The sequence below is a fragment of the Xiphophorus hellerii genome, chromosome 10, assembly GCF_003331165.1.
Source record: "Xiphophorus hellerii strain 12219 chromosome 10, Xiphophorus_hellerii-4.1, whole genome shotgun sequence".
Taxonomy (NCBI): domain Eukaryota; kingdom Metazoa; phylum Chordata; class Actinopteri; order Cyprinodontiformes; family Poeciliidae; genus Xiphophorus; species Xiphophorus hellerii.
The window spans coordinates 16,927,898-16,953,744 of record NC_045681.1 but is presented as its reverse complement, the minus strand read 5'-3'; the positions used below and the strand labels follow the sequence as shown (position 1 = coordinate 16,953,744).

At 40.4% G+C, this 25,847-nt stretch overlaps 1 protein-coding gene across 2 annotated transcripts in view; it reads right to left on the bottom strand.

Moving 5' to 3' along the window:
- Nucleotides 1-12,674: 12,674 nt before the first annotated feature.
- Nucleotides 12,675-25,847, bottom strand: part of grid1b (glutamate receptor, ionotropic, delta 1b) — a 468,957-nt gene continuing 455,784 nt past the window's right edge. Inside the window, exons 17-18 of one of the 2 annotated variants that reach the window (XM_032574010.1) lie at nucleotides 22,879-23,017; nucleotides 12,675-19,151 (exon numbers count right to left, since the gene is read on the bottom strand). In XM_032574010.1, coding sequence (XP_032429901.1) covers nucleotides 18,685-19,151; nucleotides 22,879-23,017 — 606 coding nt within the window. In that variant the 3' untranslated portion in view covers nucleotides 12,675-18,684. The remainder of the gene's footprint in view (nucleotides 19,152-22,878; nucleotides 23,018-25,847) is intronic. The other variant, XM_032574011.1, reaches the window with a different exon arrangement.

The window sequence follows — 25,847 nt, the reverse complement described above, 5'->3', positions numbered from 1 at the left end:
ACGTGTGTAAGTAGGTCAGATTTAGGAACGAGTATACATTTTGACTGTGGTTTTCCACCGACAACTGGAAACAGAATCAAGCAACATGAAATAGAATCATTCATAAATATTACGTGTTGGGGAGATCTAAGGATTAAAATGCATGGAAATATTTTGCAGGAAAAATTTGGGGATTAAACAGGGTTAAATATAGACAAGATCACAGTACCAGGGAATGAGTGTGCGATATTACATAGATTTGCAGGAATGTAAAAAATGTAAATTTGTTACATTCTTTATAACAGTTCATACTAGATTATGAAAACAAAATAAAAATTAGAGAATGTACACTTTTCTGAACGTATTGCTCGAAGATTTTACATTTGCAAAGTCATTTGTCCCATCATCATTACTAACAAGGAGTTGAAAACTAATACTAATGTGAATAAACCCTTGATGTCCTTTTTTTTTTTTACCATGTTTAGGCAAACGGGATCTTCGGTCAGGGTTGCCTTGCAGATTGAAGGAATACAAAGTTTGCAAAGTTTGAGGCAAAACTTCCACTCCTCTTGCACATTTAAAGACGGTGGATGGTTAGAACAGGGTTGCATCAGCTGTATTCTCCAAGCAAAAGCAGGAAAAGTTCTCCAATTGTTTTCAGGGCTGATCCCAGCTGAGCTGCTGGAGGGACTCTGGCGGGTTTGGAAGAAGAGATGCTATCAGAAATCTAAAATCAACCCTGGAAATAATTTCCTGTGAACGGAAGCCCGCTGGTGTGACTGTGTGAAACTTGTACTGCTAATAAATGAGCATTCAGAAGTGATGTCAAAAGCTCTCCCGGTTGGGATCCTCGGGTTTCTAAGAGAATAGTTGTGTCGCAATGTGAAGTGGAAAGCCTTACAAAGGTTTTATTAACGCGCATTAAGCTAAATTCTGTTCATTCGTGCATTCCTGTATTGTGGCGAGAGAGCGTTTATCCATATCTGTAAAGGAAAATATCGACCGATCGCCTGATTAACGAGGCAATAATCAGGAGCTTGATCAACGCTAAAAAATATAATCAATCTTTCTGGTCAGGCATTATATTTGTGTTTTTATCGTATTGATTTGAATGCTGTGCAGCAGCCGAAGCTTCACTTGCTGCTGCTGTAATTTCTGTGATTTATTGTCGGCATTTCAAACACCTGAGCACATGCAAGGAAAAGCAGGTAGCAGAGGCAATTCTGCCGACACACATATACGTACACCCACACACGCCCACACGCGCCCTCACACAAGCTAATTATATGGTTCATCATGCTCCCTCTCATTGCTCCCCCTCTGCTCTTTCCTCTCCTTTAAGGCCAGTCATTATCCTCCTTGATGCATCACCTTTTCACTTGCAAATGACTGACACCATTGAATCAGGGCACTCACACTCAGCAAGTGGCACTTTTTTCCTCCAAGAACAGAACCAGTAATAAGTCTCATTGTGGTCAAGGACAATAGGGGGGCTTTTTATCTCCTTAATGACCATTGCTGCTGCAGAGAGACCATTTCTGCAAACTCCTGCATGGATCTGCTGTCGCAGTCCTTAAAGAAACACACGCCATTTTTAGAGCTTGTCAAAAACCAAAGGAATTTGCATGTGTGTATTCATTTTAGCGTCGGATGGACAGTGAGCATTCTAAGTGAGGAGAACTTTCGTCCTTTGAATTTAGTTTTTACACTGAAATTGTTGTTGTTTGTTTGTCTTTTCTTGCTGTTGGGAAACTTTTTTTTATCAAATAGCAATAAGTCGGGGTAATAATGTAATAATGTCTTCAGATTACGGTGCGCAGTTCAATCACGGACCTTTACAACTGGATGAATGAGTTATTAGGATGTTGTTAGGATGATTTCCTCACTGGTCGGTGAGCAGCAGAGCAAACATTCGTCTAAAACAAAGATGCCGCCGTCAAAAGTGCAGGAAACATTTGAAGTTGAAGCAATGTTTGCATTATTTCTGGAGTTTGCGTTACAATCATCTGTGTTTTCAGTAATTTAGCCCACCGATGCCAAATGGAAACACGGCATCAAAGATAGAAGATTGTGTATTTTCTGTTGACAGGAGACAGCAAATTGTGCATGATCATCTGTGATGTAGCTTCCTCCATAGCCTTCAGAAAGGTCACACTGTGCAGACGGCCTGATCAAAGCTCTCGCCGGACTCGGAACTACGGTGGTGTGGTTCCTCGACTGTGTGGTTGAACTATGTGGCCCCCTGTGAGAGAGAGAGAGCCAAGAGGCAAAGTCATCTTGTACATATTCAGCTTTTTCATCTACTCACAGGGGAAAGTAAAAGTTTTGGGAAGTAAGCTTGTTGGGACCAGAATTTTCAGAGAGTGATGATGAAAGGAGAAAAGTCTGACAAAGTCACTGGAAAAAGCTTTTCCCGGCTGCTGCTAAGCCGAAGCAGCGGACTTTTTCTGTGTTGGAGAAAAGGGGAAGAGGTCTAATGTCTGAGCAGTTCCTACGGAGTGCATCTTTATTTATTTATTATGCTTGTAGGAAAAGTTTGAAATCTCTATACGTTGCTTACCCCCAACCTGACTACGCTGGCTTTGACCTTTTCACTTTCAAGAGTGTGAGCATAAGCAGCAGAACATGAGAAGACTATAAACCAACTATATCATAATGATACTTCAAAGTCTGTTAAATGTAAAGGTTCACGACAGAGCAGTTAAAAAAAGACTGAACAGGTACGGCTTGAGTAGGTAGTTTCCTACCTACTCTTTTAAAAACAATATGGCATGAAGGATTTGGTTTGCAAAGTATAACCAAAAACAGACCAAGATACAACTTTAGTCCATGGATAAATGAGACCAAAGTAAAGCTGTTTGGCCATAATATATTTCTCAAAAACCATATCAACACAAACACCAAATACTAACTTCCAACTATGGTGGACGGCACATGATTTGGGCTTGTTTCACAACCACCGGACCTCTGCCTGACAGTCTACGAGTTTACTATGAACTCCTTTAGAGACAACTGTGAAGCAATCTGTCGGACGGCTGAAGCTTGGATCAAACTTGGCAAACAATAGCAGAAAAATTCATGAGCTGTAGGAGGGATCTGTACGTACACTCTAAAAAGTGTATTTGGACTGTAGTTCATGTAATGGACTTAATTCTTTTGGTTTAGTGATGACAACCTACTTTTTTGTGTTGAATTAACTTAAAAGTTACACATTTTTAACTTAAACTTTATACTTTGGCTTTATTTGAAGCAATTAAGTTCAGTTGCCGCGTTCTTATTATACGTCTGACGTCATGATGCAAGCTTCACCAGGGACAGACCCTGTGCTGACCGGGATGCTGTGGTGGTTCAGGGGTGGAACACAATCCACATAAGGAGACCTTAGTCCTCTATGCGGCCATCACAGGTTCAATTCCTGGCCTGATGACCTTTACCGCATGTCTTCCCCCACTTTCCTGTCTAACTGCTTTGAAATAAAGGTCTCTTGAGCCAAAAAAACCAAACTATATTAGTTTACTTTTCTATTTGAAGCAAACTCAATGATTTGCGTAAGACTGACTTAAATTTGTCAAAATAAACCAACTTAATAAATTAAGCTGGATAAACTTAATTGAATTACTTGTTTCCAATTGAAGCAGTTCAATTAAGTTGGTTCAACAATTTTCTCTTTTCAGTGTGTATGACAATTTTGCAAAGGTGCTACTGATGTAGCACCTTTGCAAAATGACTTGTGTCTCTTAAGATTAGTCACATTTTGTCATGGATTGCTCCTATTTAGCTCCATCCAGCTCGTCTTCAACTCTAACCACCAGTTGAGTTTTCTTTGTTCGGACAGAATATGTCTGTAGTCACACTATTATTATCTACGATCTCTGTTTTTTTGTTTGGTATAGCATTTAATTGAGGAACGAATCCCTCCTCTTAAATTAGAAACATAAGCTTGAGATCTGTTATCAATAATCCTTCAATACTAAACTTAAATCCCCACCAGGGTCAATTCTATTGGAATTATAATACGGTATTCATTGAGCTGTCTCCTCCCCCCGTTTTTCACTCTGAAATCAGATCAGAGGCCGCCAGGCTCTGTAGGATCGACTGCCAGCCAGCAGGTGATGTTGCACACGCTGCGTCCTGCTCTCTGGTCTTTTCAAAAGGCTCGGGATTGGGCTGCGAGGGCGGACAGACCGTCACCAGCTTCCCACTGATCCCGCTCCCTCTCACTAACTCTGGCGCTTCAGTCTGTTACCACGCAACTGCTTTCAGAGTGTTTGTATGACAGAGCGGTCAGCGGGAGAGCAATGTGTGTGTGTGTGTGTGTGTGAGAGAGAGAGAGAGTCGGAGAGAAGCTGGGGTGTGTGTGTAAAATGAGGAGGAAAAAAAATGGAGGGATTAATGGGTAGAGGAGAGAGAGGCAGAGATTGTGTCCATGAATGGGTGGATAAGAGCTCAGACACTTACAGGGCCCTCATATGTAAGAAGAAAAGCTTATGCACATTATGAACCAGAAGAAAGCGCAGAAACTGACGGTAAAGTGGAAAGTGAGATTCCCCCCCGACAGTCAATGTTTTGCTCTTTTCATGCAGGAAAGCAGCGTAGAGGAGGACGTTGAATAGACAAAGTCACCCAATGAGAGTGAGACGACTCCCTTGCTGGTTTTGCACAATTATTAAAAGCTTCACTGAATTCAGCAAAAGAGATGTCTGAAACATTAAGGCCACGTTCACACAGCAGGTCTTGATGCTCAATTCCAACTTTTTGCTAAAATGAGATTTCTTTTTTTTTTTTGTCAGAACGCAATGAGACTTCGGTGTGAAGGGTCTACGTTTCCGAAGCACACGCAGAAGAAAAACGTTGTCGTCACACAGCAGCGCACCTTACGGAAGCACTGATGGACGGGGTCGTTTATGGATCAATTTTAAAGTTTATTCAGCAACGGGAGCCGACATTATTGTCACAAGATCATAACAAGATGAAAGAGGCTCATAAACTGAAGCACAACAAATAGCAATGGCGTTTTGTGAACATCTGTAGGGAAGTCTGTTTGCACGAGTAATCAAAGCCAGGAGCGATGGGACTGTGATCCGATGAGCTTGAGCGACACAGATTTCCTTCATAATTTCATCATCATAAATTTCGACCAGTCTTTATGTCTGGCTATACTGGCTTCTTCTGGTGGAGAACTATGACGCTTGTCTCACATGAACGGCATAAAAGCTGGATAAAATGCGACTCGACTGTTCAGACTGCAGTTGCTTTGAAAACAATCGAATGTGTATCTGAATTAGAACCGCATGTGGACGTGGCGCAGATCGGATTCGTTTGAGGGGTGAAAAGATCGGAATTGAGTTGTTCAGGTTGCCTTGAAAAGCCCGATATACAGTAGGTCACGCATGTGCAAACAAAAAACAGATTTAGGTTACAATTTGCCTGCTATGCGAATGTAGTCTTAGATGTCGACTGTACTGAACGAATGTAGGCATCTTAAAGATCAAACTCCTTGATGTTCCGTGTTTGGGTGCTAAATGTATTTCAAAGATATGTGCTCCGCTTCTGCAAATTGTAATTATACCAATTAAAACTCCCCGAAGTATGCCTCCATAACATGATTGCCGTAGCGACGTTCTAGAAAAGCCCCATCATGTCCGACATTAGAGGTTTCACACCCGGGCAACAACAGCTCAGCCTAAAGCTTCACAGTTTTCTCATCAGTACATACTCACCTTCATAGCAATTAAGCAATAATAATGAAGATCTTCTGCTTGTCATTAAGTTACATAACACAGTTAGTCCCTCTAATTACTCCCACATCAGCTCAGAATGATTTTCACTTCACTGCACGGTGTCGAAGTGCTGCAGGGCAGCTGCAGGCTTTGTTATGACGTTTTTCGTTTTATTTTTCAAACCGTAGAGCTCGAGCTGACGCGTTTAGCTGGAATGCAAAGTCACACGACGCACCAGGAGATTGCTAATGAGAGGCCGCGTAGGACGCGTTTAGAGAAACGAGGACCGGGTCACAGTAGAGGTGACGGGAGAGGAGAGAACAGGTTTTCCTGAGAGGACACGGCGGTCCGTAGCCTGCAGGAGGATGTCGGCTGATGGAAGATGAAGTGGCAGGTGTGATTTAAACAGATGTCCATTTAGTGAGCAGCGGGACATGTACGGTGTCTCAAAAACTATCCGCACCACCGGAACACTTCTGCATTTGTCATGTTGCATCCACATTGCTTCATAAAAGGTTTTTCTTTGTTTTGTTTTGACGACAGACCAACACAACTGGACAGTGCTAATTTTTTGAGAAATTATACTTTGAAGATTTACTTACCACTGCAATGGAAGCTGTGAGTTTATTTCTCTATAAGCTATGCACATATGGACTAAAATGTTGCCCATTTCATTTTGCAGATGAGCTCAAACTCACTCCAGTTGGCTGAATAGCGTCTTTGATCGTCGGTTTTCTTGTTTAACCACCAAAGGAAGGTTGAATCACGTTTATGATAAACTTCAGAAATCAGTTGGTTTCATAGCAACTCGTCAGAACAGTGAACACTCCCTATTCAAGGAGCCGTCATTGTCACAAAAACTGAGTCTTCTTATATGTTTGTCAAGATCTAGAATTATTTAGGCTTACAAAGATAACTGACACTTCTACAAAATGGAAATATTGAGAAGTAATCACTGTTAGTTAAAATCAAAACCCAAATTTATAATTATTCAACTATTTTCTAACTACTGATTACTAGAGCAATAAATAAATACAGGGTTTGCCCCAGTGTATTATAAGCCTGGCGGGCCACCAGGCTCTACTTGAGCCCCCACCAGGCTAAGCATTGCTTATTTTTTTAAAGTTTTTTTTTAAATGTTTGCATTTTTTAAGACTTTATAGTTGGTGTTCAGGCATTAATCTTCCAATTTTTTAATAACACGTAATTATTAAGTGATATTTTCAAATTTCCTCAACTTTAACAATTTTTTAACTCAAAGACAAGACAAGCCGCTCAGTGAATGACTGCCCTAGCGCCCAGCCACCCGGCTTAGCAAGTTTTCTGGGAGAAGCCTTGTAAATAAATTAATTTGATTTACATTGCACTTTAGATTTACATTTATTTCAACTTGACACTAATGAATCTGCACCCCACTTGCTAAAACAGGGGGAAATTTCCTAAAGTAAATACTGACTTACATGTCATGAGTTGCAGTCCCGTCATCAACTGTAGGGGTAGCACCATCAGAGTTGGTCAGAAAGACTAGTAAGCATGTAGAGATTGCTGTGTAAGGAAGGATTCTGCACAAAATGAAGGAAATTGTTGACAATTATTGACAACTCTTCCTCTTCAAGAGTTCCTCTTCAACTATTCTTCTTCATCAGTCAGAGGCTTCTAAAGATTCATTGTAATACAGATTAGTACAGGAGATCCTTCCTGCCCACAAGTATCAGCATCTACAACTACTCTGGAGATATAGTAAATTAATTATATCAATATTAAATTGACCTCTGGGAATTGAATTATGAGAGGGTCACAAAGTGTGTTATCTATGAATTATTTAAATGCATTGCAATATCAAATTTCTGAATTTGAGGAAATTATTAGCAACTTCTCCAACAGCATTGTCGTTTCTGAGATCACATAAACAGAACTGACTTAAAACAGGACCAGCTTTATTCGCTTTTATGTCAGACAGTCAGGGGAGGAAAAAAAAGTTTCTTTTTTTCTATATACAGTGTGTGTAAATATCTTGTTTCTGCTGTGGCTGCTGCATCTTTGAGTTGAGGGATACCGAGCTCTCGGCACAAACCAGGTCGTGGCCTTTCACAGACTCACAGGTTTAAATGTGTCACAGCTGCAGAGGAGAATACTGGGGGGGGGGCTACACTCTCTACAAACTTGACTTTGTGTTTCCTGACTCCCTTCGGGGCTTTTCGAGGCTCCTGCTGATTTATTTAGTCAAACAGGTGCTAACTTCAGTGACTTGAATCTAATGATGCAACACAAGAGGCTCCGACAGAAAACATGGCGCCTCCAGCGGATTTAATTTGCCCACCTGAGCTGTTCAATAACGGCATTTGATGGCTGGGAGTCTGCAGCTCGTTCAGTGCATCTGCATATTTATGGCAATAAAGCGGTTTCCATTTCATGCCTGTGTGACTTCAGAGTTTCTCCGCTCGGTAATCCGAGTGCACGGCTCCGCCACGTTAACATAACCCCACGGCCTCCCGTTTGATTTATGAACACTGACCCCCTCTCCATGCGTGACAGCGGCTCCGCCTGTAACCGTATAATGGCCCATTACTGCCCGCACAACTGGACACTTACATCCACATCAGCTTTTATTCCCTCCAGCTGCTCAACGTAAAGTAAGTAATGATGTGTTTTATCCAGAATGCGCAATGTTGCACCATGGGTGATGTAAATTTAGCTGTTACGGTTTTAAATGTATCTCATGGAGGTTTGATCAGGGTTAACCTCCAAGAGACAAAACAGAGTTAATATTAATTTACTTTTTTTTTTTCTTTTTGGTGGAATCCAGATTAATTCATCTTGGTTTAATTCACTTGATAAGCACTGAACATGAAAGTCATTCAGAAATTACATTTAAAATAAATGAAAGTACTTGTCAGCTTTTCAAAATTTTGAATATTTACTCGTACAATTGGATGGAGACAATTTGATTACTGCTTTTACTCTAATTTAAGGGAACTTTAAAACATGGTAGGAATATCTGGTCTCCTTGGGAACCAGAAATTACAAGCTAAATAAAAAACTTAATGTGCAACTGGGCTTTAGTTGTGCTGCTAGCATTTCACTAAATGTCACTTTTTATACCATTATTCGTTTGAAAGAAAAGTAATTTAAACGATGCTAATTCCAGGATATTTTCTTAAATGACGTCAAATAATTGGACTGCCTTGAAAATTGCGAGAAAATTTGTTACTTAAAAATATTTTAGAAGTTTTCTGAACCGAATGAACGATTTATAGGCTCAGAAATCAGCCAATTTAAACCAGATACACCTGTCATTGACACAGCAATGAGTTATTCAGCCTAATGATTTTCTTAATACGGGAAATAAGAACCTTCTGTGGTGATCCCCGCTTTTCAGACAGCAACACAAAACACAGGAGAAAAATAAATGACTTTGTATGGGGAAAAAACCCCTCCAGAAAGCCATTAATTAATTCATTTATTGACTGCGGAGAGGTTTAAAAATGCCTGGGCAGTAAGAGAAAGATAGTAGGAGTGAGTTTGGTAGAGAAACAGCAGATGAAAGTAAATACAAATAATTGCACCAATCTGAATGTTATGGACACTTTCCAATGCCCAGATTTGTGAAGATTCGATCAAGCAAGACAAACTTCATTTGTGTCCAATTTTTATTAAAATTCTATAATAAACAATTCTATAATTCTATAATTCTATAATAACTCACCAGCCTTCCTGCTAACAGCAACCAGTTATTTAAATAAGTAGCAGAGGTAACTTCCAACCACGTAAGAGTTACATTCAACTAAAACTATTTGGAGGGTACATTTTAAACTTCAACTTCATACGAGACCCCGTCTCAAAAGTGTTTAAAGCTGCACACGTAGCGCTAAAGCTGTGACTGTAGAAGCTAAAATGCACTAACTGAATATTTAAATATGAAAATTTACTCTAATTCTAACGCTAATTCTAAACATAGCAGCAGCATACATCTTGGGATTGTGCCTCCAAACACACTGCATCACACACAGCACACAGGACACGATAGGTCCAAGGTGCAACTTATAAATCAGGCAGAAAGGCTGAACATCTTCCTCAGATATCTGTGACCTCTGCCGTCACCTCCTGTAACAGTCGTTCGTCTGATCCCATGAGTGAAACCCGACGCCAGCAGGGCGGCCTGCCAGTTGACTGATCAGATATTCTCTCCGTCAGCCCCGTCAGTTTGTCTTCCCAACCAGGTGGCACATGTTACCATTTAGTCAAATCAGCCGGCCAGCCTGCTCTCTGCCTGCTCACACAGTCAGCGCCGTGACAGCCAAGTGTGGTGTGGATGAGTTAAAAGCCAGAGGACAGCTGGCATCCTACACATCTTGTTGTGTCGCTTTAAATCCTTCTGCCGGTGCGTCAGACTAAATCTTACCCCTAATTGACAGAGCAGAGGATGTTTTGTGCCAGGATGCAGCAGAGGGAGGGAGAGCGAGAGAGAGAGAGACGCGTTCAAACATTCATGTCTGCCTCCGTTCAGAGTTCTGCAGTGCTGAGCTAATGATGTGGCAGCAAGCAGAATGCTTGGCGGTGTGTCAAATATTTAAAAACAGCGCGCACATATTCATATGCGGGAGGTCTAATATTTGGCAGCTTTTCTTTTTTTTCCTATCTACAATCTCAGGAACATTCAGAAAATATTTCAAATTATCAGCCGTTTCTTACCGATTGAAACCACATTGGATTGAAGCAATGAGGCTTCTTTAATATCACTCCTAGCCTCGGTTGTCAGGTGTTTGAATAACATCTAGAGCCAATTTGCACACTGTGCTTCTTAATGTAAGACACGTCTGAGCAGGTGAGATGGAAGGTCAGGGAACATCCTTCAGGCTGAATATGAACCAGGGAGGGATGGAAACGAATACGCACGGTAGAAGAAGAAATGTTTCATTTGCTGTCAAATGTTAGCTGCAGACATCATCCAGCTCAATTGAAATGAGCTTACTGTAATCTGTTAGCACCTTACGATTAATTTGTGCCACCTGTTTGTGTCGAAATGTTGTCTTTCAAATAACAGCTGAAAAGATGGCAAATTACAATTTTTTAACGTTGTTTTATGCTCATTATCCAAACACGGAGACCTTGGAGTTTCATCGACTTATGGATTTTAACACGGTGTTGTACATATTCAGATCTCTAGCTGAAGATCCAAACCCTCCACCAAGCATGGAGAGAATCTTCTGTGAAATAGTCTTGAAAGAAACCCTTACCCTTATGCATCTGTTTTGGGATGAGATAAATAAGTGTTTGATTCTGTAGCTGACCACTTGAAAAACTGTTTTTATTTATCCTGTCTGATGAAACTTTTTTCTTCAGTTCAGCGTTTTTATCTCTTTTCTTTTTTTTAATCTCTGATACTTAGTAGGCTTGAAGTTAAGAGAGCTCATCTGCACTCCACATTTCCGTGTCTCTTACACTCCTTGAATTGGCATATGTGAAGTTTTAGAAAACTAAAGTTTTCTCCCAAAATATGCTTAGAAATAAAGAAATTTTGTGTTTCATCTGCAGTAAAAAACAACAAAAAACAAACACATTATTGATATGTCTTCATTCTTTCGCTTTGACTTTCCAGACGTGGAATCCTGACGCACAATTCTTCACAGTAAACTGTTAAAAGTGTATTGTAGCTTTGGGTCTGAAGGTCTGCAAGTTCTGTTTCAGCCATCCAAAGCCAAACCCATCTATTGTTCCATACATGTTGACTTGTCTGATGAACTATCTATACTTTCTTTTTTATCCTGTATATTTTTTTTTACCCTTTTTTTTACCATTTCATATTAACCCCAACAGCAAACTCCAACCCCGTCCATCACCCACTGATTGATTCATCCAACTGTCATTTTGTCTGTCCTGCCATCATTCATGCCAACCCACACCTACAGATCAATACATCCAACCACCCATCCAGGCGACCAACACTTATCTCTGACATTATCTGATCCATCCATCCATCCATCCCATCAATTTATCCATAAGTTCCATTCAACTATCTGCCCATCTAACTCTCCAGCCATCACTGCCAATCCACACCCATCATCGACTCATCCAATTTTCCATCAGTCATGTCAGACTGTATCCATTTATACCACTGGTCAACCATCAGATAAGTCAAATAATTCAGATTGCATGCTATGGGACTGCAGAGAAGTCTAAGTAAATTCATATATATATACTGTATATATATATATAATTTTTTGCCAGATTGTTAAGGGTAAATTCACCACCAGTCCTATTTAGTCCCACTTTCACTGAACTCTAGTCCCATTTATTTGGGAAGCTGGGAGTGAATGCCCGATCGAACTCTGGTCCACCTAAAAACAAAGATCTCAGTTCAGTTGAAGTGAACTCTGGCGCGGTTCAAATGTACAGTGAACAAGAAGCCGCTCTAAAAACAGGTCGCTTACTATAGCGCAGGGCATTTTAGGTAACTACAACCAAAACACATACGCAAGTTGAGTGTTAGACTCGCGAGTCTACCTTTGTGATTATTTTCCAAAGACAAAAAAGAAATTCTACAACCACTATACTTTCATGCTGCTCCATTTTTCTTTACATTTTATGAGAAAGAAAATTGCACTCAGTCTCTTCTTCAGAGCGTTTTGTGTCACTTCGTTCGGTGGTTCTTGGTGCAGCACTACCATTATGCCAACCCACATCCATCCTAACTCATCAGTTGTTTTTGTACACAAGGTGAACAGGTTTTTCAAAGGGCTTAGTCAATGTGAAACAGTGCAGTGTGAAAGCTAACCGGACCAGCTGAAAATATAACAAATGTTACAAATTTCTCCTGCACTACCAGGTGGGGGAACACCTGAAGATAGTTTGCAAAAGGAACAACAACAAAAAAATACCTCAAAATATATTTTATCACATTTTATGGAGCTATTCGCTAAATATTTTTGTGCTCACCCAACAAGAATCCAGTCATTGACACGGCAGACAAACAAATGTGTAAACCATATTTCTTTATTAAAGATTAAGAAACTCCAAGCAGCATATTCATAAATAAAATAAGGATTTCCCTCAGAGATGGACTCGTGACAGACGATCAGCTTTAACAGTTCGTGTCATCATCTCGTTTCAGGGCGCTGGAGTTTGAACATAAAATCCACCTCTGCGTATCTGACCAACCGTAACCTCAGGGTCTTCACTCAGTCAGGATGTGAAGCACAGATTGAAAAGCAAACCGAAACACAGGATCAACTACTGACACCGATAGAAAACATCAATGTAGAGTCTGTTTAGACGGGAGTTGAAGACCTTCGAGCGGATAAGAAACACGTGGATCTACTTCGACGGATCCACTTTAGCACAGTGATATGCATTGTACACGTTCTCCCCTGCCGACTGAAGAAGTACCCACTTTTCAAATATTTAAAAATATTCATGGATATCTAATCAGCACAAAATATAACTAAATGAGTAAAAAAGCTGAACATGATGAATCCCCTAATTTTCACTTGGTTCTGCCACTCATCTCAATCTGATTTCAAAGACGAGATAATGAGATAATGATAAAACGAAAATGTTATTTTAGTTCTAAATCACCACAATAACCCTCTTGATTAATACCAGTTACGTTTGTATTACAAGGTTATCAGACTGTAGTACGACATGTTTTACATTTTCCGGCACATAACATTTCTCATTTGGTCCTCGTCACACCTTAAAATTAGATTAATACCACCTCAGATTAACAACACATTAGGTAATTTAATAATTATCTAGAAAACAAACCAAATCATTATAGCGCTGTGTGGAAGCTCTATGTTCACTCTGACTTAACAGTTTAGAGAATCACTTTAAACACCAATAACTTTGATTTTCTGTCTGATTTTGTGCCCCACTCTTCTTTCAATTCACTGAGCTTCGTGCTTAGTCCACCTCTCTAAATGTCCCACAATCATGTTTCAAACAGGATGAGGTCTAGACTTTGACTGAGCCACAGCAACACCTTGATTCTTGTGTAACGGCCATTCTGGTTGTTTTTTTTTGTCTTTGTTTGGCTTCATTATACTGCTGACGACCATGTTTGGAACAGGCTTCAGCTGTCAGACAGATGGCCTTACATTGGTCTCTAGAACACACTGGTGCTCAGCAGAGTTCATGGTTCAGCCATCAACTGTGAAGTGTTCAGAGCCTGTGGCTGTAAGACAAGTCCCACATCCCCTCCACCATAGTGCTGTTATGCAGTGTTTTGTTTCCTCTAAATATGGTCAAGTGAGTTATAGTGAAACATCTCTGCTGTGGCCTTCTCTGTTCAAAGGAAAGTTGCAGATAGGTCTTCAACCATTCAACACAAGCCTCTATTCCTTGATGTCTATTCTTGGGAACATGGCCAATTGTTCAAATGTTCTTTATTTAGGAATAATGTCTCTTGGTAGAATGATGGAATTCAACATTTGTAGTCGTGACCTAAATTACACCTGAGTCCACTCCATTGCAAAGTCTGTGAGACGTAAACATTTCGCTCAGGTCGGGTGTGGGTCTCTGCAATAATCTGGGTGCAGATTGTACGAAGAATGTGGCAGGTTAAATCATGAATGGAAGAAGAAAGGCGACAAGGACGTAAAGCTTGTTTTAAAGAGATACAGTGAAGAAAGACCTGGTGTTTTCCCTGTGTGAATAATTTAGCTTTCAGGGACACCAAGGATACAAAAATCTGCTTTGGTATCCTAGTGAGAAATCCCTTGATTCCTTTTTTCTCTCCTCTCTCCCTTCACCTCTGTGGGCAAAGTTTCCACAAGTAGTTTGGAGTTTTACAGAATATACTGAACAGGGACTAGGCAGGAGTTCACTGTAGTTTAAATAAGGGGATGGTCTTGTCTGGGAGGCTCAAGTGGTTCATGTACACAGGGAGATGCATTGGTAATTTTAAGCAAAAATGACCAATATTCTACTCTCCCTCCGAAATCTATTGAGAACAGGAAGGTTGGACATAGATATCCAGTGTTGTGTGGTGGCATTCATCTTAGTTTAAGACCTGTTGAGGACTAAATCATTTCTTAGACACTCCTGAACTGATAAATGAGCAAGTTCAAATTGCGAGTCGTCTTCAACAGTACCTAACTTGGTTTTCTAAACACATCTCTGAAACGGTTTGTTTTGCATTAATCTCAGTATTGCCATATTAGCTCTGATTTGTGAACACTTATGCTTTGATACATGTTATCTGACTTTTTATGATAGCATCTTTACCTTGCCCTGATCTGGTCATCTTTAAGGTAGCTAAGAAATTCACAGTTTAATCAGTAAAATGCACAGGTTTTCAATAGCCACATTTCAGACATGATTGTATTTTTTTTTTTTTTTTGACTGACTTCAAAACCTTCTTGAGAATTTTTCTTCATGTGGGCTTGAGTGTGTGTGTTGTTGAAGGAAATTCCAGCACAAAGAGTAAAGCGATGCAGTACAGGAGTCTAAAAGACTTCAGTTTCTTATCAAACCCCAATTGCTTCGATACAAAACGGGTTCTACAGTAATCCATCTACAATCTTCGTCCTTGTCAAGGTGGACAAGTGGAGACGACATAAAAAGAAACAAGCAGTTTAAATAACATCAGTATCGTCAACAACACACAGAACTTTGTGGGAAACATCTACTTTCTGCAGCAGAAAAAAAAAAAAAATCAAACCTGATGTCCCATCTCCAGAAAGGAGGCCATTCGTTCCTGCAAGTCAAAGTCTCTTTATTTCTTCTTTTCCGCATTAGTGCATGAGGAATGGGAACCCGTCAAAGGCGAGTCGGTCTGCTCCTTGCTGCTTTCTGGCTGTTAATGTCCTGAAAACTCCACCGTGAGCGATCAGCAGGCTTCCAAACAGCCCGCTCTGGCAAATGAAAATGGAGTCAAAACTCATTAGGCCTATAAATGCACATTAATCGCACTTATGACAGCAAAAATGCCGGGGTGAAGTGTGGGCTTTAGATTTCCTTTTAAACAGTTTTCTTTCAAGGCTCGTTATGATATTCTGAGGAGAGAGAAGAAAAAAAACATTCGGCAAACGTGGTAAAACTTCCTCTGTTTTACGAGTAGCTGGGGTATGGCACCTGCCGAATCGCCTCCATCGTGAGCCTGTGATTGCACTTTGGATAATGACGCCCTCCGTCATCCCCTCAGGTGATAATGGACCTCATTAGGAATGACTTGTGGGAATATGAGGCCTCGGTCATTTTGCCCTGCCTCCTGACAAGAATAACTACTGAGAAAAACCTCAATACAAGTGACAATAACTTCTCTGGTAGAAAAAAACATATTTATATCATTTTAATATTCTGGTTAATTACACTAAGCTAAAGGTGAGAGACTCTTGGGCTGTGCTCACACTAGCAACTGCTGTCTGTTACTTTTGTTTCACATTTGCATAATAATAATTCGAGATCAGGTTGTTTTCTGCAAGCTTTGGCATATTGGGGTTGGAATTGTGTTACAGCTCGATTTGATCAGAAAAAAAAAAAATCCATGCAAGTTCCAGTTGACAGAAATGGGCTTTTTGTCTGCATTGTTGATCACCTGCAACATTTTATGGACTGATGACCCCAACTGTGTCGGTTCTTAATGGCTGAAATTATAGGTTGGAAATGAAACTTCTGGCAATTAAAAAGACAATGCCATGTGTTTTCCTTTTGTCTTTCAACATCTGGGAAGTTTGGAAATATTTGTAGCTTTAATTTGATAGTTTCACATATGGCCTCAAGAATGCTGATGACGGATTTTCTTAGAATAACGAAGGTTCTTTGAAATTCACAGTTAGATGAATAAAAAATATGAACATTTTTAAACCACTACTGGATAAGTGTTAAACATGGTCCTATCACTGATAACAAGGTATTCCAGGATCTTCCTATTGTTTAAAATAATATTAAACCATAATTGGGAACCTCCGAGCAGCTGACTGATAGTCCTACCACAGCAGATAGCCTGACAATCAGCTAATAGTTCATGGTTTTCTATTAAGAAACAGAGTTACTGTATATATACTATTGTGAAAAAGAAGCCCTGGTGACAATTATATTTTTTTATTCTATACTTCTGGTTAAGCCGATGTATCAAAACCTAAATAAATGCAGGAATAGTTTTAAAGCATTTATATCAGCAAAATCTCATTCCAGTCCTCGAGGGCAGATGCCTGGCAGGTTTAAGATGGGTCGGCTCCAACTCCAATTGCTGAATTACCTTCTCAGCATGCCGTCGAGCTCTGCAGAGACCCACTAATAAACTATTCATTTGAAGTGGGATTGTTGAATTAGGGAAACATCCAAAACATTCAGGACTCCAGCGGCTGAGGCCTCGGATTGGGGAAAACTAAAATGGATCAGGTCATTTTTTTTTAGTTTGAATTTGGTTGTGCAAATACTGTCGCCACAAGATGGTAAAACCTGTTTAAAAAAGTAGTAACATGTAGAAAAATATCATACTGCTGATGGTTACATTTGATTATCAAGTCAGGTTGTTAGCTTCTTACCAGGATTAGAAACAAAACAGAAATGTCATATCTATAAGTACTGTATTTTTTAGCAGATTATCCTATTAAAATATGTAGGGAGGTGATAATTGTCAGGTACTAATTGGTGAAATACTGAAAAAACAGACTTCCTTGCTCCATTGGTTAAGGGCAACAAAATTAAGAACTCCTATTATTGGAACATAGCATCTTCATTTATGGGCATTTAAGTAAAAGAAAGGATAAAAGTTTGAGGCATGTACATTTATGCATTAATTGTGATCAGTTTCTGCTTTCTGTATAAAGCACCGTCTCCTTTGTTTTGTCACAGTCCAGATCGGAAAAAAAAAAAAGAAATAGTGATCAGTCAAAATCAGAACTGAGAAAACGTAAAGTCAGTTAGGTTTGATAAACCCGATCAGAGCATCTCTAAACAAGTCAAAGCTGGATATATTCCATTTGAAGAGCAAATTTTCTTGATTATATTGTAAAAACCCAAATTGTCGTCTTCAACCACTAATTAGAAACACGAAAGGACTCAAAGTCCAACGCCGATAAAGTCGAAGTTCTCCCTCGAATCACAGGCAGTGTCTGTGTGATCACAGCCTGAAATCTTCACCTTCTTGCTCTACAACTATTCCTTTCATTCATCTTTTTAAAAAGTGACGGCAAATAGAAAATGTCCATATAAACAATGTATTCAACTGTGTGAAACAAAAACATCGCTTACAGTGGATGTAACAAAAAAAGAACAGATGTCAACCTCGGCTTTGAAATGAAAATAAAATAAAAAATAAAAATAGGCCTTCGCAGCGCTTCGCTGCTTCGGCCTAATAAAAAAAAAAACAAGTCTATTTTATAGTAACACAAAAGGGGGAAAAGTGAACATTTTTGTCCGATGGGTCTGAAGGTATACTGGATATAGGTTTGGTACAGAGGTGCATAACAGTGGGTGTCCAACACTACAACGTCCCCTACAGCAGTGCATCATGGGTAGTCGTTTACACTGATGAGTTGTGGCGAGAGACATCGTTTAATTTCGGCACTTAGAAAACAATCACGATGAAATCCGCGTCATTGTTTTTAATTGAACAAAATTTACAAAGCCATTCAAACAGTCAGAACGTTTCATCAATGTATAGATATAGATTTTTTTATCTTTTTCTTGTGTTTTATAACTCAACTTCAAAAATTGAGAATATTCAAAATACACTTTGACCTCACTCATTGTCTCGATATTTACAGATATGTACAGAAAAAAATTACAGCCCGCCCAGAACCCGTCTGCCCACCCCCGGCCCCTCAAACCCCACATATACCCATTTTTTTCCTCTTTTAAACGTATTCTCTGAACGGATGGTAGGATACAAAATGTTTTTAATTTATACATGTTTTTCCCTTCTAAAGCTGCCCAACCCACCTCCCATGCCGACCTGGGTAAAGTCCAGAGCGGCCGCCACCCACACCCCTCCACCCCCGTCCCATCTTGTCTCTATATGGATGTACTGTGGCTGGGATCAATGGCTTCGGGTATGGGTCCTGCGGAGACTGCCTGGTAGGACATTGGCATGGGTGTCTTGCCAGGGCTCTGCCGGAAGAGCCCCCCGTTGGGAGCCCGGTGTTTGCACTGCATGGTGCCGCTGAGGCTGGTGCTGCTGAGAGGGTGGTGCAGGGGCAACGTGGTGCTGCCAGGGCCCTGGGACGGGGGCAGTGTCCTGCCTAGGGTCCCCCCATGGTGAGGGTGGGGAAGAGGGGGAGGTGGGGGTCCCTCCCCGGGCAGGTAGGTGGTCACAGTGAGGGCCGAGGGCGGGTAGTCCCGCACGGACTCCGGCCCCGGCACTAGAGAGGCCTGGCTGGGCTGCATGCTGCCGATGTCCAGCGCAGAGATCTCGATAGAGGGACCGGGGATCTGCTTGTGGGCCAAGTCCTCGTCCAAAAGACTGTTCATACGACGATGCACCTGTTCCAGATTCACCTCCTTGTCCTACAAGAGGAGGGAGTGGGGGGTGAGGAGGAGGACAGAGGGGAGACAGGGGGAGAAAGGGAGGGGAGGAGGGACACAGAGGCTGAGATTGGCGATGGGCCGGTTTCTCCGACTGATTCAGCTCTGCTGATGCTCCATGCATTCCTAATCAGGCAGTGTTTGTGACGGACGCCAGCTGATAGACTGACTCCATTCTGTGGTTTGGGTTGAAAAGCCCAGTGAGAACTGAGGCCACAGGAACCAATATGTGTGTATACTTTGAAATCAAACTTGGCCAGTGAGTATTAAATGTTTGATGCGTGGAGTGGGGGAAAAAAAAAGAAGAAGAAAAAATACCAAAACAATCCTGGGGCCAAACCGACGGGCAGGAGCTTGTTGGAGAGCTGTCTGCTGTTGCTTAGCTTCTTGCTAAACATGATGGCTCTTTTATTCCTCCTTAAAAGATTTATCGAAACCTTCATGTGTCAGATAAACACATAAAAGTTTAAGCTTTTCAGATTTATGACTATTTCTCCAGGTTTTTCTCTCCCCTCCGTGGCGTGCTTTTCCTCCCTGCCCTTGGAGCTGAACGGCTCCGTGCAGCAGGACTGCGGAATCGGTTCCCTATCAGAACAATTTAATCAAAACATTGGCTGACGCGGCATCTCCTGCTGATTGCAGTCATGCATACTTGTTAGGCATTAATAGACACTTCAGTGTTTCCCTGTTGAACCGCAGGTCTGCTTCAGTACACTGGGTTAAGGGAAGGTAAAGGACAAACAGGCAGGGGTGAGAGGAGGAGGGAGTGAGAGATGGAAGGCATGACCAGCATATTAAGCAGGCCTGGGGGCTGTGAGTCCAGATTTTCCTTCATGGATGTTTGTTCGCCGCGTGTGCAGTCACAGCGCAGCCACTTGGCGTTTGGGGAGAATTTAAAGCAACTTTATTCACTTTCCAACAAGCACACGAGGTCAGTTCCTGAACGCGAGCCCCGTTTGGCTCCAGGATCAGATTCAACTCGACAAACGATATTAGTCACACTGACACAATGCAAGTGTTACATCTGCACTCCGTATTAAAGCGCACATGTTCAGGTCCCGTCCTGTTTCAGAAGCACAACATTTTATACATAACCAGGGCATGCACCCCCTGCCTCTACCCCTCATCCCCGCCTGTAGCAGCCTTTCCAAAGCATTGTTTTTCCTCTGGTAAAAATGAGTTAAGAATCCAGAGGCATTCCTACTTAAATGTTGCAAAGCTCTGAATTTAAAGCAGCAAGGTGTAGGTGAGGACTTTGTGAAGATACGCTTTCAACTTTTGCTGCTCGAGCAGGCTGCAGGTGCGTTTGAATGATCCCACTCGAGTCTCGAAGAACAGCTCTCTGAGCCAATTAAAACATCTCAGCCCTGGTTATTCTTCCGGCAGACTGGCACCTCATTAAAAATATGTTTTTTTGGGGGAATGTCAGGTTGGGAGCCAGCCAAGATAAATAAATGCCCGGGATTAAACCTCAGCCGGTTGTTAAAAGTCGGACGGGCGACGTAAGTGCAGATGGAGGGGAGGGGGACGACAAAAGAAAAAAAAGAAACAACAGCTGCGTGAAAGCCTCCATTAATTTTGAAAACAAACAGCTCCGGTAATAAGGGGTCCCAGTGGGAGGGCATTTGAAATCGTTTTGCCTCCTGCCACTTTGTAAATACAGTAACTGCGGAGTGGATTGTGCTCAAAAGCGATAAGGAGAGTTTCTGATTGGTTCTGGCTCGTTGTAGATTCTAGTGGTCTTGTGAAATATTTAAATTCTTCACCAGAGGAGCTGTTTTTTTTAACTAGCCTATTGCCTCACATCAACCTTTACTGTGCTGTTACCACCTCTGAGATGAGGATCTATCTTCTCTTTGGGCGCCAAGCAAAATATCCCCCTCTCCAAAGAAATAGTGCTTTTAAAAAATAAAAGACAAATTAACATGTTACTCTATTTCAAAGGAACCTGAATGTGCGGTAATTGAGTTTTTTTTATTTTCAGAACTGCAGATATACAATGTTTCTTCTATCATTGATAGCAATGATATGAAATTTGTTACTGTGGCTTAGACTTCATATCAGCTATATAAACCTTTTATGGTCGGATTTGGCAGAAAATAAACATTGAAGAAAAAGAAAGCTAACTAAACCAATTTTGATTCTTCCAACAGAAAAAAAAAATCAGCTTTTGTCAAAAAATTATGTTGATAATGTAAATAAAGCTTGTGATGTGTATTTTTTATATATATTCACAGCCAGGTTGCCTTGATTGTTAAGATATCTTTAGGGAAAATGTTTTCATGTTATGAGTTTAAGCTTCAGATCCGTAATTTCCATTCAAAAATAATTAGACAAAGATTACAGGGGAAGGTGGGAAGGGATACCTCTGTGTCTTGTGTCACTAAATAGATACATAAAACAAGTAGAGGTTATGTTAGGAATAGTGTAAGGCTTTACATCAACAGCAAATGGAAAGGCAACAAAATCTACAACAACTTTTGTTAAGAGCAGCGGCAAAAACAGAAGAAATCTGTAAACTGACATTTTGTCCCCAATAAAGCTGTGGTAACTAATTAATTTCACCTTATGTCAACAATACTTTTTTAATCTTAAAAGTAAATAGATTTTTTTAGTAAGTGATTTTTTCACAGATGGTTATTGAAATTGGGAGAAAGGATCTCTTGCAAAGGTGTGTAGTGAGGTGGGTTTGAAGAAGTTATCGGCTGAAGAAAACTTCCTAAAGGAAAACTGATTTATTTTTTGTTTTTTTGTTAAAGGTCTCATAATGGAACACCAGTGGTTGCAGCAGATTTTCCAAATGGTCGGGTTGGTTGTCTTATTAGTAGGCAACCAACCCAGATCAGATAACCCCTAAAGAACAATACTACTGATGTATTTTTCAAATAACAACTTTGTATTTGGAAAAAATTACAATTGATCACCTAAGAAAAAAAAAAAAATTACACAAGTTTATTTCCTTCCTTTTTTTTTTATGCCTTAAGAAAATTTAAAAAAATTACGCTTGACACAAAGGATCATAATTTATGCACGAAAGGGTTAATCCAGGTTTTCCCATTGGGTTATAAAAGCCTTACACTCCCCACCACATCTCATAAAGAAAATAAACTCTACTAAATCTTGTTCCTGCAAGAATCACGCTCGCATTAAAGCATGGTTTAATGCTAACACGTTCACCAATCCTGAAACAGCAGCAAGAAAGGTCAGAGGTGAGCTGTTTGAAATTCGTTCACACACTTAAAAGATGATCAAACAAAACATAAAAGAGGGGAAAAACACAAAAATAATGTAACAACCGAGAGGGTTTCTTATGAAGGAAGGATCACTGTTGCTGGTGAGATGATTCCAGTCAGTGTCTGATGAACAGATGAGACTGATAAAAGTTTAGGTTGTTGTGTTATAATTAGCTGCCGCTAAAAACAAACTGAAAACCACTTTTTGCTATTTGACTTGGAAACTTTTGTATTTAAAATGTCAAAGAAATTTGTTAAATTTCCCCTAATTGACGGAAATCTTCAAGGTGGATACTGGGCTTGATTTAAGATTAAGAACTGAAAGATTTGTTCGCCTCAATCAAGCACATTTCTGCTCAGATTATACCAGAAATAAATCCACCTAAAATTAAACAAAAAAAGAGCTCTGAGACGGCACAGAAATTGATCATTTGTTCGGGTTTGTTTGGATGGTTGCATATGAGCTCTAATCTGACCTGTATCAATTGCTTCTGCTTCATCCCAGCCTCTCTCTCTGTCTGTCCAAATGTCCCTCCTCCCCTCCGATGAAGCAGTTGTAATGTCATTATATGTCAATGGACCAGAAACCCTTGCCAGTCTGTAATCCTTAGTGACCTGCACGAGATCATAGACAGTCAAGTGTAAATAGAGAGATGAAGAAGAGAGGTGAAGAGAGGGAGAGGAGAGAGAAGACGGGTGTCCACATTGACATATAATCTGCAGCATGACGTGACACAGTGACAGCAACAGGTAGGAGTTAAAGAGACAAGGGCGCTAAAGGCCGACACAGAATTGTCTGCTCACACTTTAGTTTATGGATCCACATCAAAGCTTCATCCAGGCACTTGACAGAGGTCACATGGTGCAGATCTATTCTGCCTGTGGCTGGAGGTGAAACTCAGCCGATGTCCTGACACCACCACACACAGCATACACTACAGGTTCATGCTACAGGGATCTGAAAACTGGTTTAGTTTTAGGTCCTGATGACCCATCAAGATCACAACCCCTCATGTGTATAATTGCTACATTCTGTCCAAATATGATTCAGAATGTTGACAAAGATTTTGTTTTAAAATGCCAAAAACTTATCTTTATTCTACTTTAGACATAAAGCAAGTGGTTGGGGTTGAGCAAGTGTTCATGTTGGTTCTTTTGGGGAATAACATGTGAGCAAGATTCAATGGCGGGTCCAACGTTTGTTGTTTGCTGATATTCTATCAGTTCTGTGATTAATAGAATATGCAGATCTATGAAGAAGATTGTTCTGGCATCGTTATGGGTCTGGTCGACTATTTGACTCTGTCCTGAACTGTGCAGGTTGGGTATAACTGTGTGTGCCCTTAGAATCAGAAATGCGTGTTCACTAGATCCCAACTCTGGTCCTCAAGTTCCCCCTGCATGTTTTGATTTAGCTTCTGCAGTAGAGATGATTCATCATTTGAATCAGGTGTGCTGGAAGTGAGATACGTCTACGGGTGTATTCACATCATCCCTGTTTAGTCAGCTGTAATCAAAATCTAGTCTGTTTGCCAATAAAGTCTGGTTCATTTGCAGATGTGTGAATGTGCAAGCAAACCTTTACGTGGACCAAGAAAAAGCAAACTCTCTTCCACCAAAAAATCTAGGTCTCAGTTCGAAGTGAACTCTGGCACGATTCAAATTCATATGTGGATGTAAACTGCTTCAAAAGCAGGAAGTGAACTATACCACAGGACCTTTTGGGTAGATAAATCTAGCGGTGGAGGGAGAAACGGCTTGTGGTCTTTTACCAAAGACAAAACAGCTAAAATCTGATGTTACTCCATTTTTGTTTGTATTTTGAGAAGAAGGAAAATACAAACATGTTTTTCTGAGGTTTTCATGTTGCTTCCTTTGGTAGTTTTTGGTGCAGCGACACCACAGGCATTGGGGAGAGGAACCCCCATGCCTGTGGTTTGTATTGTTTTGGTTTCAATTGGTTTGTATTGTTTGACACAATAAAATAACCCAAAATAGTGAGAGAGAGAGGGAGAGAGAGAGAGAGAGAGAACTGCTGCAGCTGAAAATATAAAACAAATGTTGACATTTTGGTCTCCAATTGAACCAAGTCTACTGGACTCACCCTAAAATACGCACAGCATGGGTATTTGATGGCCAGGGGTGGGAATCACAGCTCTAGATGTTGAGATGTTGGCGAGAGAGAAAATGCAATATTTTATCTGACTGTTACTCAAAATGTAAAGTGTCTTCAAAACATACACTGAAGGAATAATATCCATGAATGGTTTTAGGTGCTTTGAGTGACATCCCCACACTTATCCCGGAGGCATTTCTGGAGTGGAAAACATGAGCATTAGTGTGTTAAACATAAAAAAAAAAAAAAACTGCTGGGAAGAGCACTTGGTTAAATTGCTGTCATTTTAAAGCCTCCAGCCCCTTGACTTTAATTTGTGCCTGAACAGTGGTGAAACATCTGGAAAACGAAGGCAGATTTTCCTACATTCTGATGACTGAAATGCTGCTAGCTTTAAACATGAAGCAAGTGCTCATGCACACGAGTTAGTTCAAAAAATGTTTGTTGATGTTCCTCTCATTCTGCCGTCTTACAGCTACAATGGTCCTCTAGAGAAAGCAACATTTGTACATATTCAAGGCTGGACAAGAGGTCAGAGGGCAAAAATTTACAGGGGAATATTTATTCAGTAAGATGTGGTTTGTATGTGTGGGTGTCTTGACATACATTTTTGCTAAGATGGAAAGTTTTTAAAATTATTTTTATTTATTATTTTTTTAAACTTGTGAGAAATCTTTCTCAGGTTCATGCGGCTCAACACTGGGTGATTCTGGCAACGGAGGTTGTCAGTACCAGCTTCCTCCGGCACATTAAACGTTTTGGGCACTGAACCCAACCCCGTCTCCGATCTGAGGATTACTTCACGTCGGTTTTAGTGACAGGACCTTTCAGAGGACAGTAGGGTTGTCGTCTTGATAGTAAAAGCTATATTTTTGCAATTTTTGAAGGCACAGAACAGCAAATATTATTAAAACGTGAGTAAAAAATGAATATCCATTTAGAAATAAATATGTAATTTAAAAGTGTTACTTCCATCTATTGCAAAATGATAGACAAGACTGTGACATGTTTTAGAAGTGTTAACATTTACTGGCTTCATTTCCGACTGAGAAGTTTTTTTTCCATTATGTTAAATGCTATTTTCAATTTATATTAACCACCGAAGGTGACAAATTTTTCTTTTCACTATATGCATTTGGCATTAGTCAATATGTGATTATCTTACCATGTCAGTTTATAATAAAAATCGAAGCACAACTCTTTGCTCTAGGTCATCAATGACATTAATTAACCCCTTAGCCCTCACCCTGGAAAATACAATGGAAAAACAGTACACAGGCATTCGGCTGCATGTTAAGGGGTTTTAAGGGACTTGATGGCATGCGTTGC